This window comes from Camelus bactrianus, chromosome 17, assembly GCF_048773025.1.
Source record: "Camelus bactrianus isolate YW-2024 breed Bactrian camel chromosome 17, ASM4877302v1, whole genome shotgun sequence".
NCBI classification, from domain to species: domain Eukaryota; kingdom Metazoa; phylum Chordata; class Mammalia; order Artiodactyla; family Camelidae; genus Camelus; species Camelus bactrianus.
This window is the reverse complement of record NC_133555.1, coordinates 23,833,353-23,847,885: the sequence shown is the minus strand read 5'-3', so window position 1 is coordinate 23,847,885 and position 14,533 is coordinate 23,833,353. Positions and strand designations below refer to the sequence as shown.

At 47.4% G+C, this 14,533-nt stretch overlaps 1 protein-coding gene and 1 long non-coding RNA gene across 8 annotated transcripts in view; one reads left to right on the top strand and one right to left on the bottom strand.

Annotated features, from left to right (window-relative positions):
• Positions 1–14,533, bottom strand: part of CADPS (calcium dependent secretion activator) — a 415,573-nt gene that overhangs the window by 173,611 nt on the left and 227,429 nt on the right. For all 7 annotated transcript variants that reach the window (XM_074344558.1, XM_074344560.1, XM_074344559.1 and 4 more), the window contains exon 7: positions 7,024–7,135. In XM_074344558.1, the coding sequence (XP_074200659.1) occupies positions 7,024–7,135 (112 nt within the window). The remainder of the gene's footprint in view (positions 1–7,023; positions 7,136–14,533) is intronic.
• On the top strand, positions 5,795–9,257 carry LOC123612266 (uncharacterized). Its single transcript, XR_006719484.2, has 3 exons — positions 5,795–6,110; positions 8,225–8,301; positions 8,973–9,257. It is a non-coding gene; the product is annotated as an uncharacterized LOC123612266 (long non-coding RNA).

The following is a 14,533-nucleotide window of genomic DNA, read 5'->3' as shown; positions in this document are numbered from 1 at the left end:
TATGAACACTGTGAACGAGTATGTTTTCAGAGATGAGAAACTTCGCTGCTGAGAACTTGAGTGTCTCATCCGGGTCTCTCAGCCAGTGAGGAGGTTTCACTGCCCGTGAAGCGGAAGTCTGGCCATCGGACTCAGATCCAAGGCTCCACCTACGGACCCCAGCCAAGCAGCCTCAGGACAGAACGGTCATTCTCTGCTTCTACCCTCTCTCTCCCCCTGGCTTATTCTGTTAAGAGTCTGGATTACCATTTCTGTGCTCCTGCTCTTGGACTTTCCTAAAGTCCAGAAGTACTAAAGCGACCCAGAACAGAAAATATACTCCCCACATTATGCTCCTGACATTAGAAGGCAGATACATGAAAGAAACAAACAGCCTTCTGTATGAGAGAGAACTTCCAGCCTTTTTTATTTTTTATTTTTCCATCCTTTAGGATTTCTCCTCTTGAGGCTGCAGGGGAAAATGGAGGGGTCTTACTTGATGAGAAATGTGAGATTTCGCGACGGGAAGGGATATGCGCTGAGTCCCACATTCCAACTTGACTTCACCTGGACTCGACACCTTCTCACGCAGCACCGCAGCTTCAAGAAGGATCAGCTTGTAGAAAGTGCCTTTGGCCGGGTGCTTCAGAGACGGCGCCGTGACTTGGGTCTTCTGCGTCCCTTGTCACGGTCCCAGATGCTGTAGGTGAAGCAAGAAGGAGACCCACTCCTCCAGTAATATTCACTTTTTCATTTTGCGATCAAAAGAGTTCTCCCTCAGGAGCCACGTGGATCTGGGGAATGTGCACTCCAGGAGGAATGAAATACCGGGAAAATCCCCCAGACGAAGGGAGCACGAACTAAACAGGGGCACCACGAAAGCTGGGCCTGCTAAGATCTGCTTCTGCGATGGCGGCGTGTCCCGGTTTGTCGCGTGTTGCCTGGGGTCTGTTTTCAAAGCCTGCGTTTTCTCTGGGTGCAGGGAGGGCAGGCTCCTTTCCTGGGTTTCTTTCACCTCTGCAGGGGGATGGAGGGTGCTCAGAGTCCAGGGGTGGGCACTGCCGCCTTCCAGATGCTGCACTGGCCTCACTGCCTTCATGCAAGGCTGGCCCGGCGGGTGGAAGCACGTGGCTTCCTGTGTGATTATGGAAAAAGAGCTTTGAGACCAGTAGGAGACCAGGGCAGAAAAACTCCATCAGCCCACTTTGCTGTGCCTTCCCTGAGCTGATTTTTCACCTCTTCTGATTCCAGGCCTGACCCTCTTTCTTCCCCCATGAAATTCCCTCTCTCCGATGAAAGAAAATTTGTATGCTCTTGCTCAATGCAACATCTGCGACTTCTCAAGGTCTCATGATGTGATTAAAATACAGGAAGGCCTGGTTTTTCAAACTTGTTTTGATCATGCCCTACTTCAGTAAAATATTTTTGAGCAAGTAGCCGAATATCTGTAAATATATCACTATTAACCTAAAAATATATCAATATAAATGTATAAATACCAGTAAAATGCACATCCAGAGATCTTTTACATTATGTATGTTTACTTTGTATTAATATACTATATTATTACATATTTCATAAAACACAGTTTTAAAAAGATGAGCTAAAGATGAAAAAAACCTCTGTTTTTAAATATCTTGCTAGTTGAGGTGGCTTTGTACTATTATTAGCTATATTTTAAGGTACCAGATCTATGGCGGGCAAGGCTCACTGTTAATGATACCGGATGTGAATCCGTGGTTCAAGCAGTCTTCTAAATCATTTCGTCATGTCTTAACTGATGTCTCATGCTGGGTCCACGGGTGCTGCTTTTATCTCGTGACATGGATGGCGGAACTCCTGCTGGCAGGTCCAGGGTCACCTCCAACATGATCATGCTGTTTGCCAGGCTTGCAAATACCATCATTATCTTCCAATCACAGCTCTTCTATCTTAATCTTTTGGGCCAATTGCTCATTTTGTGAAGGTTAATTTAGTTAAGATTCTACCATGAGATGGATATGCTCACCAAGGAACTGTGATGTGAAGCAGGATGCTGGAGGTCAGTGAGTAAGGCAGGGTACCACTGGGCCATGGAGACCGCTGGTGTTATTCCTCAAGGTAACACCTGTCCCTCTCTGTCACCCCATATCATGTTCCACGTCCTGAGACCTCGGCCTTTGGGGGATCTACGTAGAGGAGGGGTCTGCCAAGCTCAGTGAAGCGGGCTGTCTCTCCTGAGCCAGTTTGGCCTGAGAGGTGAAGTGGGCAGGGGAGTGATGTCCTGGGAAGCAAGGAGCTGGTAAGAGAAACCCCACCAGGGCCAAAACAGCAGCGGGTAAGGCCCAGGGCCGCCTTCTGCTCCCGCTCGTTTGGCAAAATCAAAGTGGGAGCGGCGCTCAGGACACCCGGAGCTCGTTAACGGGCCATCCACCATATGGATCCTGGGCGCGGTTCCCACCGGCAATATGGTGTCCATGCGCCCAAGCAAATAGCCGCAGCTCATTACTGGCCGATCCACAAAGCCTTCTTCCTCCACGCGGTCGCTCCCGGGGGAGACCTCCTCTCCCCGGGGGATGGAGAGATGAGGTCGCCGCAGTCTTCCTCCACCTTCATCCTCACTCCGCCACGTGCCCGATGGGCCGGCGATCCCTTTGTAAGGGTCAGCCGCGCTGAATTATTAGGGTCCTGATGGGTGCACACGAGTGATCCAGACACCGCATCTAGACATTCCAGGCTGCGGATCGAGCACTTTGTCATCTCAGCCGAGGCCCATGTGTGCTGTGCTTTGATGTGGTGACGGCGGATGTGGGAATTCAACCCATCCCAGGCAGTAAGCTGCACCCAGCCAGCCCCAGCGTCTCTCAGTTACTTGGGCATGCAGGCAGGTCCTTCGGGGGGATGGCTCTGCCCTGAGCCCTTCCGTGGCCGGTCCCTTCCAGGACTTAGCCGATACGCCTCCCCTTACCTCTGCATTCTCCCCCATAAGGGAAGTCATCCCTGCCTCTCAGGCTAGATTATGTCCCCCACCTGAAAAGTTGTCCCTTTTCCCGCAGAGACCTCGCCACACTGCACTATAATTTCTGGTTTTATGTCTATACCCCTTACGTACTGTGAGGGGGAAGGCTTTTCGCCTGTCATTATTCCTGCTTGCTCTGTGCTCAGCATGAATGACCAGACACAGTGGTCCCGTAATCACATTCGATGAGTAAAAACTTGGTAGTATCGCAGTGTTGTCAAGAGTGTGGGGAACAGCCACCCTCTCATGCCTTTTGTGGAATTATAAATTGGTGTATACTCTTTAGGGGACAATTTGGTAGTATCTGTCAAAATTCAAATTTCATTAAGTTTTTTTTTTTGAAATTTATACTATACCTATGCACACATATGTGCAAAGAAATAACTTAAGGTTATTCACTGAAGCAATGTTTATACGGCCAAAGAATGGAAACAATCTAAATAAATTATAATACCTCCACACACTGGAATATTATGTAATTATGAAAACAGGAGGGAAGCCAATGTGGTCTGAAAGGGACTAATCTCAAAATATCTTGATATTTCAAGCAAGTGTAGGGCGGTATATATCCAGCAATTTCCAACTGTGTGCTCTTTCTTTTTTTTTTTTTTTAAAGAGATACATACGAATATGCCATATATGCGATGCTTGTACATGCGTAGAATATTTGGGGAAGAATACACAATCAATTGAAAAGAAGGCTTTTCTCCGGGAAGGGACACTAGGGATCTTTAGTTTTCACTATATATCCATTTTAATTATTTTTTTTACAATATGCGTGAGTTACTTTTTAACTCAAAAGGTTAATAAAAATGAAACACAAAAATAAAAATGGAACAAACTAATACTGTTGCATGAACACAGCGCCAGGATTTTGAATGTGGAGGTGTCCTCCTAAAGTGGGGAAAAATTAGCACATAGAAACTCTTTCCCAAGGAGGCCGAGGGCTCACTTTGAAAAAGAGCACTTTTATCCCCGGGCTGCTGCCTGTGGAGGTGCTGCCAGCAGAGGGCGCCCGCCTCCACCAGCACAAGGCCCAGGCAGGTCCGCTCCACTGCAAGGTGGAAAGTGTCTCTGGCAGGAGGGGAATGTCAGCTAGCATCTGGGGGAATAGATCATGAGACTGGAGGAGAGTGCCATTTGTTAAGAGATGAATGGCCGGGAGGGACTGTGGCAAATTCATGGCCTTGACCACAACAGCAGAGCCCAGAGTTTTATTTTTGCATAGGGACAGCATGATGGAGTAAAAATAGCCCTAGAGATGAGGCAACATCATTCCTGGCAAGTCACTCACCTCCTCTGGGCCCTGGTGCGCTCGTCTATACAGGAGGAGCAACACCTGCAGCCTCCCTCAGGGTTCTGGTGACGGCGCAGGGAGGGGCTGTGCTTAGCGTCCTCAGGACAGTGGCCTGGCCGATGGTTAACATGCAAAACAGTACCTGGGCCCCGACTACTGGGCCGCTCGGGGTGGGGAGTTTCCTGCCTTCCACAGGGATCAGCTTTCTCATCTATAAAACAAAAGGGTCTCACTAGCCCAGTGGAAACAGCTTCGAGAAGCTTTGGATTAGAAAGTCGAGAAAAAGGCACATGGGCCCTACCTCCCAACATTTGTACACAATCCCCAGGGGCTCCTGAAACCCATGGAGTGGAGTCAGGTTGAGACTTGTGGGGCTTTTTAACCCTTGTATCCTAGGCCTCTGACGCTCTCATGCTCCTTGACCCGATTCTTCATGGAAAGAGAAAAGTTTTGAAGAAAAAGAAAAGGCAGCTACTTGCCCCACTCTGTGGGTCTCTCTTTCCCTAGGGACAGAAATGAACACTTGTCATTTCTCAAAGAAAACAGGCAAAGCTCTTCCTCTCTTTTCATCCCCCCTCCCTTTTCTTTGCTGGTGTCACTGTTTTTTGCTATTAGCCTTGTTTACTTTTTATTTGACTTCCATCTGTGGTCTAGATCCTAGTAATACAACTCCAGTTCAATTCTATAGATGAAAGCCAGATGAAGGAAGTGAAGAAAAAATAAAAGAAGGAAAAGAAAGCATGGTTAGTCTGTCCTTGCTGGCATCATTAGGTGTGTGTACTGTGTGCCTGCCCTGAAGTGTGTTCTTTCTTTATTCCGTAGATAACGTATCAGAGGCTCAGAGAGGTTAAATGCCTTGGCTAGTGTCACACAGCTTTCAGAAGGGATTATGCACTCAACCAGTAGAAATGAAGTTTATTACAAGTCTATGTGTTGGGTTCTGGTATAGGTAGAGGGCGGTGAACAAAATAGTTCAAGCTTCATGATCCTGATATCTCCCCTACGGTGGGAGGAGGGCTGAGGGAGGGGCAAAATCGGGGTAGGAGATTAAGAGGTACAAACTACTACGTGTAAAATAAATAAGACACAAGGACCTATCGTCCAGCACGAGGAACACAGCCAATGTTTTATAACTGTAAATGGAGTATAATCTATGCAAAGATCAAGTCACTATGTTGTACACCTGAAACTAACATAATATTGTAACTCAACTACGCTTTAATTTTTTTAAAAAAAGGAAAAAGTAGTTTTGGTTTCTATCCCCGTGCAGTTTTTACAGTGCAGTGGGGGAGACAGAAGCCAAAATTTCTGTCAGTTCTGTCTCACTGGTGGTGAGTTCTGTGGAGGATGTGAACAGGGGGCTGCGGTAATGGATGCAGGAGGATGGGCAGTCAGCCAAGGGCTCTGGGAGGAGGAGGTGGCCTTTGTGCAGAGAAAAAAGTAGCCTTTGGAGGAGTTGAGCGGTGGGGAGAGTTCTCCAGGCAGAGAGAAAGCCTCCTGAGATGGGAAGGGATCTGGTGTATCTGAGGGGCTAACCTTTGGCCAGCGATGCTGGGGCATACTGGATGAGCGGAGGGTGGTAGCAGATGAGGCTGGGGAGGTGGCCAGAAGCCAGAGTCTTTAGGTGCTGTGGTGCAGAGTTCAGATTTTATTATAAGCAGTTGTGGGAGGGGTGTGGAGCCATTTTAAGCTTCTGTCCTGAAAATACTGGCTGTTTGGTGCAGTCACTCGCTGAGATGGAAGACAAAACATCTTGATGATCTCCGTGGTGCTCAAGGGCTGGGTACCGCCCCTGGAGACGTTTCAGATATTTGGGAGACACTTTTGGTTGACAACGTAAGTGGTGCTGGTATTGAATGGTCGTGGTGGGGGGGCCTGGGATAGTGAACATCCTGCAACGAGTGAGATGCCCCTCCCCAAGGAGGAATGTCCTGCATCCCACCTGACTCGAACATTCCCACCAGATATGAATGGAGGTAGAAAGGCCTGGTGATAATTAACTGAGTCTAGATCCTAAAGCTTTTTTATAATACGCTCTAAGTAGTTTTGGCACTTTCCCAGGGAACACAAGGAAACTTGGTTACCAAGACTGGTTTACTGGTTTAATAAATTACTAAATCTCGTGTTTTCGAGTCCTCACCCTCCACAGGGAATGTGGTCACCTGCACAGTGATTGTCCCTTTGGGAACAAGGAAAGACTCCTTCCTTAGGTCTTCTAGTGCCTGATTCTTAACATTTTGAAATTATCATATTATTAGTTAATTCCCTTTTTAAAAAGTGGATTTTTGGGGGGGGGGTAGATTTGTTTGTTTGTTTGATGGAGGTACTGGGGATTGAACCCAGGACCTCATGCATGCTAAGCATGCGCTCTACCACTGAGCTACACCCTCCCTTTTGTTTCTCCTTTATGTCATTGTGTTGATTTTAAATTCATTTAAAATCATTAGTGTCAGTATCTAAAATTACCTAAGAATTCTGCTTCAAGATAGAAAGGGCATTGCAAATCTTTGCTCTTAAAGGCATCTGGGTCTCATGGTGTTGAGAACTCCTGATCTTCTGCAATGCACACAGATTTAAAGAGGGGAAACTGAGGTTTGGAGAGGTGAGGGGGTGGCTTGTCCAAGGTCATACAGTCAATGAAGAGCAGAGCCATGTAATCAAACCCTGAAGCTGGGCCACTTGGCAATACTGCCTTTTGGGGCCTGGGGACACCTGCTCTCCGGAGCTCCTTGGGATGGGGAGCGCTTACCCGTCCGAGCTCCTTGTCCTCCAAGGCCAGGACTCCCGTGCTCTCTGTGAACAGCTTCACCTTCACAGCAGGCAGTGCGTGGGTCGTGGAGAAGTCACCCTGGGTGCCCCAGCTGCAGACAGAATCAGAGAGGTTAGTGTGGAGACCTCGGTCTCGACGATGCTAAACTCAGCTGCCTTATTCCTGGGTCGGGTGAGTGCAGGGTTAACCCGAGGCATCATTGGCTGTCACATCCCCCTCCCTCCCCTGCAAAGCTGCCAGAGTGACAAAAAGTGTTAATTAACTTGTTAGGCAAATGCAAGACAGATGCTCAGAAAGTTGCCATGGGTCTTCACAGAGCACTGTAAGGAATCACTTGGAATTAGTATGAAAGCAAGTTGGCGAGAACTTTCTCCCATGCGTTCGCTATCCCTACAAAGTATTCTCCTCGTTCCTCCCCACAAATATTTCCTTGTAGCCTCTGACTCCCAGGTTCTTGGAAATTGCGGTTCCAGATTTTGAAATGGGGCTTCGTTCGGTCTGAGCCAACATGTGACTTTACAATGAAACCTCACTGGTAGTGGGGAGGTGGGGAGCCCCACTGGCACGGGCATTCATAGATACGCTGAATAGAAGAAAGGGTGGAGCTTAGCCCCGCTAAAGAGGAATGGAAGGTGGAAGACATGGGAGACACCCCTCCCCACTCTCCGGTCTCTGGGAATCAGAGTAGATCTCCCCAGTGGAGAGGCTAGCTTACCTAGCATCTTGGGTAGAGTGCCATCCTGGGCTGACATGAGCCCCTGATGGCCCTTCAGACGTGACTTTTTCATTCATCACGATTCTTACAGAGTCAGCTCCACCCACTCAGTACCTGAAATCAGCATGATCTTCTGGAAGTGTCAACTGGATTGCACTGAGTTCCTGCCCTACACCGTCCCACGGCACCTGTGCCACTGCACTGGGGGGCAATCCAGACCCCTTAGTACCGTCTCCCACTCACCTACTCGAGGGCCCCGGGCCACCTGATTGTGCCGCCTCAGGGCTGGGCATGCCCTTCCCACTGTTAGCAATGCTTTGCCCCACCCTACTCTGCACCCGGCTGTCCCTTCGGGGCTCAGCTTAAATAATGCTTTCCTGGAGAACATGTCCCTTGATCTCCTTAGTCTAAATTTGGTTCCACTGTTAAACTCTCTTGAACATATTATTTAATTTTCTGTTCTAGCAATCACTGGATTTAGCATTATCCATCTACCCACGTGACTGCGTCATAGCTGACTCTCCTAATACTCTGCAAACTCCGTAAGTACACGGACTTTGTTTATACTGCACACCAAGTACTCACCACAGCGCTAAGCACACAGAAGACACTTAATAAATATTTGTTGAGTAAACAAATGATACAGACATATAATCTTTTACAGAACTAAGAAATAGGAACAGATACAATTTTATATAGAGCTGTCTTTTATCTTGCCTTAAATAATGGCCAATTTCCATACTGTAGAATATTCATTAACTATTATTATTATTATTATTAATTGAAGTATAATCAGTTTACAATGTTGTGTCAGTTTCTGGTGTACAGCACAATGTCATACATGGATATACAGATATTCATTTTCATATTCTTTTTCACCATAAGCTACTACAAGATATTGAATATAGTTCTCTGTGCTGTACAGTATAAACTTGTTTATCTATTTTATACATACCAGTCAGTATCTGTAAATCTCAAACTCCCAGTTTATCCCTTCCCACCCGCCTCCCCCAACCGGCAACCACAAGTCTGTATTCTACGTCTGTGAGTCTGTTTCTGTTTTACATATAAGTTCATTTGCACTGACTATTATTTTTAATGATTATAATATCACACCTTATGGGTGCATCTTAATTTATTTAACCATTGTTCTATTTTTGAGATTGGGCTGGACGTTTTTCATTTCCTCTCTGTTTATTTCCCTGGGAAATAGATGGGAGATCATTTCATCATTCATTTAGCAACAAACATGACGGTGCTCCTACAATGCTGAAAGAACCATGCCCATCAGTGAACACTTTCAAGGCGCGGGACGTCTATTCCCAAAATGCTTTCCGCAAAGATGGCAGCTGTCCTCCCATGATCTGGGAATGAGACTGCAAATCGCTCAGCTTCCTGTCCTCTCCGGGTGCCCCAATTCACTTTGCCTTCTAGATGATTTTTGTCATCGCCATTCTCATGGGCATTTCTTTGATTAATAGCAGTCTTGAATATTTCACTCTGTGTTCGTTGACTGTCTGTGTTTCTTCTGCAAATGATGGAACCCTGACTTCTAGTCTCACTGTTGCACTCAGTCAAATAAATCCCACTAACTTAACTCAAAGACAAGGGGGATCTAGAGAGAGTTGTAAGAAAGCACCAGAACAATGGAGATGGGGGAGCGAGAGTCATTGAGGAAACACAACAATCACAAGAGAGAAAGGGAGAAGACATGAGAAAGGACAAGAAGCCACAGGTCCCAAGCAACAGCAAAATGTCAGAGGTACAGACAGAAGCCCCGGATTTTGGCCATCAGCCACCGCAGAAAGCTTCTAAGACAGGGGAATCTTTGTTCCAGCAAAGGCGACACTGACAAAGCATAAGGTTTTGGACCTGGCATTCTTAGTTCATATCCTGAATAGTCACTTACAAACTGCAGGACTTGGGGCAAGTTAATGAACATCCCTGGACCTCAGTTTCCTCAGCTATAAAATAATACCATCTCACGGAGTAGTTATAAAGTGTATGTAGCAGCAGGCTTGGGACAGGACCAGAGCCCCCCCAGGTTTTGGCTACCTCCCCTTCCCCAAATAAGGATGTGCAAGACGCATTCCAGTAACAGTGATGATCACTTCTATTTTGTGTTATTCAAGCCACACATATTTACCAAGCACCTACTAAGTGTCTGACCCTGTGCTGTGCAAGCAAGGTGAACATTCTCCTTCCTCCTACACAAGGTAAGAGGGGGAACGGCTCACATTGTGCCCATTTCACAGATGAGAACCTTACGATCTCACTGCTTTTATTCCAGTGAATTGTGATCAAGTCGGGCTAGAACCCAAATGCCTTAATTCCCACTTTATGGCTCTCGCTGCTACTACTGTCAAAATTATCAGTAACAGGGATTACTCACGATTTACAGTTTTGGCAAAACACATGATCATTACTATTATTTATGATTAACTGCTATGAATCTCTTTGGGCATTTATCATGCTTGGTCATGGAAATAAGGACAGTTCCTGCTGGAAACTAAGAGAGTTCTGCAGTGAGATGCTCAAACACTCAGCCACAAAGACGACTCGATCCCAGTGCCCTGGGGGGTCCCCCACACCGTGTCCCTGGGACCCTGTCCTTGAAACTGGTTTGTAGGGATTTCCTGGCCTGTGCAGTGGGCATGAACCCAGTCTGCCTAAACTCCTGCTGCTCCCCGAGGGTGCTTAGCTCCTAAGACATTCAACATGATTCAGACCATGGGGCAGGGCGAGGTCTCCAAGACCCCATCGGCTGGACGGAGTTCAGGCCGCTGGAGGCTGCCCTGACCACCCCTGTCCATTTGGGCAGTGAGTTGCTTTCTCTTTCCACCAGGCCTGCAGCTGTGCTCTCGGCTTCTGACCATGACCCTTGGCTCCCCTCAAGCTGTTAGGTCATGACTGAATCCCAATGTATCCACCAGGTTTCAAAATGGCAGCCTGGCCCAGGGGAGCCGGCAAAAAGAGAACGTCCCCCATTGAACCAGAACCAATGACATCATTTTCAGGGTCCAGTGCAAAATGAAAATGTGGGCTTCTTGTCCAAAAAACGGGAAAAATCACCAGTAAAGACACTAAAACACTGTGTTTTCCTTTCTCTATTTCCTCTGCCCAAAAGCACACTCATTATTCCATCAGACTCCGCTTAACCCACACAAGGTCAAAGATAAAATAATGAAGAATTCCACGACAGCCATGGAGAGCAAGAAACCAAATGTAGGTCGGAGAGTGGGGCCGGGGCAGCCACAGGGGTCATGAGCTCATGAATCAGGCTCTGAGTCCAATGCCACCCAGGCTGTTGAGTGTGGCCACACAGCGGAGGCTGGCTGCCAACCTTTGCCCCTCACGACCGTCCCAAGACTCCGTGAAAACCACTCCCAGCTTCTTTTGGTCAACGCTTCTGATTCGTAGGAGCCCCAAAGAGATTTCCTTATCAGCACCCTCCCTGACGCTTCCCCTTTAGAAAAAAATAGTTATAAAAACATCCACTCTGTTTCTTTTTCCAGCCATGGAAAGACTTGACTATTTTTATAACAAAAACAGCTAATAGTCTGACCTTACTATGTGCTGTTCACAAATTCCTATCTCGAAAATGTTAACTGTTCATACATGCCTTTTATCTTTTTAAACCCCCTTGGCCATCCTGTGAAATGCTTATAACTAAACCCCACCGTTACGTAGGAGGAAACGGAGGCTCAGAGAGGTTAGCCACGTGTCCAGGATGTCACACAGGGAGCAAATGGCAATCTGACTCCACAGCCCAGACTCTCAGCCAAGCCGCCATGCTTCCTCCCTCCCACATCCCAACCAACTCGCTCCTCTGCGCCTGGATCCAGTGAACATCAATTAACCTTGGTAACTCAAAGGGAGAGTTCTGTTTCAAAACGGATGGGACTCTGGGCCGCCCTGGATGTATTTCACACATTCAATAGACTTCACAGAGGGCTACGTAACCCGCAGACAAATCAGTCCGTGGTGGAGCCGCCCAGGGGTAGATGAATCTATTTCTCACTGTTGCGGTCTTCTCTGTTTCTTTTCTTTTCCTGTTCTGTGCACTGACTGTGGCTATTAAGATAAATACCTCTTCTTAAAAGATTCCCAGGACTGAAATAAAATTCCGCTTTGATGTGAAAAGCCCAGAGGCTGATGGTTATTTATAGCAAGCGGCCATCGGGAAGGTTAACTAACTTCTCTTTGAACGCAAGGTTCAAGTCCAGAGGGTGAGGTGTCCCACCTTCGCGATCTTATCCCATCTGCTCCTCTGCGCACACTGTACAGCGAGCTCACAAAAAGCACTAAAAACAGTCACCAGGTCTCAAGTTATGGTTTGCCAGACCTTGGGCTTAGGGCTTTCCATGGATTACCTCATTTAATCTTTCAGACGACTCTGTAAGGAATACTCTCTTAGTATCCCCGATTTATCAATGGAGAAAGGAGGACTTGGAGAGGTTAAGTGAATGGGCCAGGGTTCCAGGCTATCACAGAGCTGGGCTTCAACCTCCGAGTTTCTGACCCCAAAGCCCATGCATTAAACCATAGAGCCTGACTGCCTCTCCGGAGCACCTAATACAGTCTTAGAAAATCAGTCAGAAAATTACCTGTGTGCGTATCTGGTTCTCTCTCTACCTGGTGAACATCATGGGGCAAAGAGGATGATGTGACTTTTTAAAAAAAAAAATCTGTACCAAGCACAGGGTCAGAGGGTACACAATAAATATCTGTCTAATGACTAGAAAGATGTGACAAATTCAGAATAATCATGCTACCAGTTTCAGGGGATTGTGGAGAGATGTGACTCAGGAGATATCCAAGGGTGTGGCTGCTTCCTTTAAGTCAAACTGAGGGCTTTACCTCCTGGATGACTGGATGTTTTTTCGGAGCACACCAACTCTCTGACAGGTACCCAGCGGCTGGCAGCATGAAGAGGGGACCCAGGACAGACAGCAGCAAGGACAGCACTCTGAGGAGCAGGGCGTAGGTCTCTGAAGGTCAAGGAGTGGTCAGGTCATGGGGTCAAGGGTGGGAAGCAATGTGGACGCCAAGGGTAGAATGTTGGAAAGCACCACTGAGTTATAAGATGAACTATTGTTTATTACTTTTGGTCTTTCCAACCAGAAGCAACCCAAGCACAGACTATGGACATGCCATCACCCACAGCGGTCCGTCCAAGTCAAAGGAACCGTGTTGACATCGCGGGTCCATTTCAAATCAGAGACCCAAAATGTCTTTCATTTCAGGAATACAGACCAGGGGTTGGCACACTAAGGCCTATGGGCCAAGTCTGGCTGAATACCTGCTTACGTAGGGCTGATGAGCTAAGAACGGTTTTTACATTTTCAAGGGGCTGAAAATAATCAAAAGAAGAGCAATATTTAATGACACTTGAAAATTACATGAAACGCACATTTCAATGCGCACCGATACAGGTTTCTCAGCTACACTCATCCATTTACACAGCGCCTACGCTGTTTCTGCACTTCAGAAGCAGAGGTGAGCAGCTACGACAGAGACCCGACGGCCAACAAGCCTAACTTACTTACTTTCTGGTCCTGCGCTGACAATGTTCAGCGACCCCTGCTACAGACACAGCCAAGTCGCCCGCTGAGTCTAAAAGGAGGTCTTTGAGTTTCATTAACAGATTAGAGGAGCGCTCACCAGAGCACACGGACGAAGATCAACTGTACACACGCGCTTACAAGGACAGCTCAGCCCGCGGCGACTCCAGGGGCCGTTCCAGACTCTTCACAGAGCGCTTGCTGGCACTCGCGGTGTAGTGGAAAGCCTGCGCCTGCGTATCACGGCATCAGACACGTGGTGCCCAAATGCTGCTTCCAGGCCCACTTGGGCTGGCTGACGCCTCGGGTCACACTACATCATTATTAGTGTCCAATAATGAACACGAGTCGCAGATAATTCATATTTGGGGGTGGGGGATGGAGATGACTTTTAAAGTCACAGCACATCATTTCTCCAAACCTATTCCACGGTGCCACTGGGGCTTTGAACGTGAACACTTTGATCTAGGGGAGAAGCGAAGGGAGAGGGATGTGCTTGGGTGGAGGAGGGGAGAAATCTGCGGGCAGAACAACCTCATCCTGTGTGTCTGGAGAGCATCTGCTCCATCGCTCGCACATCTCTGTTTACTATTTAAAGCCTCTTATTTGCGGAAGCCTCCTCAGACCATATGTTATCAACAAATGTTGCTAATCAAATACACGCAGTACTTTTCATTAGAACTTCCCCCCACCCCCTCCTCGTGAACAAAAAAACAACATTTGCCACAAAGGGAATATACCTCCCAAAATGACAGTCAACAGCCGCGGCAAACTTCTGACAACAGAGCGGTATTTACGAATGCGTACGCAAGTAAGCCAAGAACACACCCACGGGAGGCAAATAAGGACCCTTGGAGAATTGGATTTTGTGCAGTTTGGTGGTGGGGGATGATGTCATTAGTTGCCATGGCGATGCTCAGCATAAGGCCATCACTCATGCCACGGAGACTGGATTTGCATTTATTCAAGGTATCTGGCTCACGTGCGCTGGGTTTTCAGTTAGTGAGGTTCATAAAATTAACCAGGCAGCTTTCACGAGGGAGAAGTGTCATTTCAGGGTAGTAAAGTCTCTTGGTCCCGTTGCTAAGAGGGAAAGTTAATAACTGCCTGGAGACAGCTGCCATTAAAATCTCTTGGTCTGCCTTTCAGGCAGACGGTATGATATTCTGCATCCAGGAAATCAGTTGTGCCCACTGCAGTGTGTTTCACG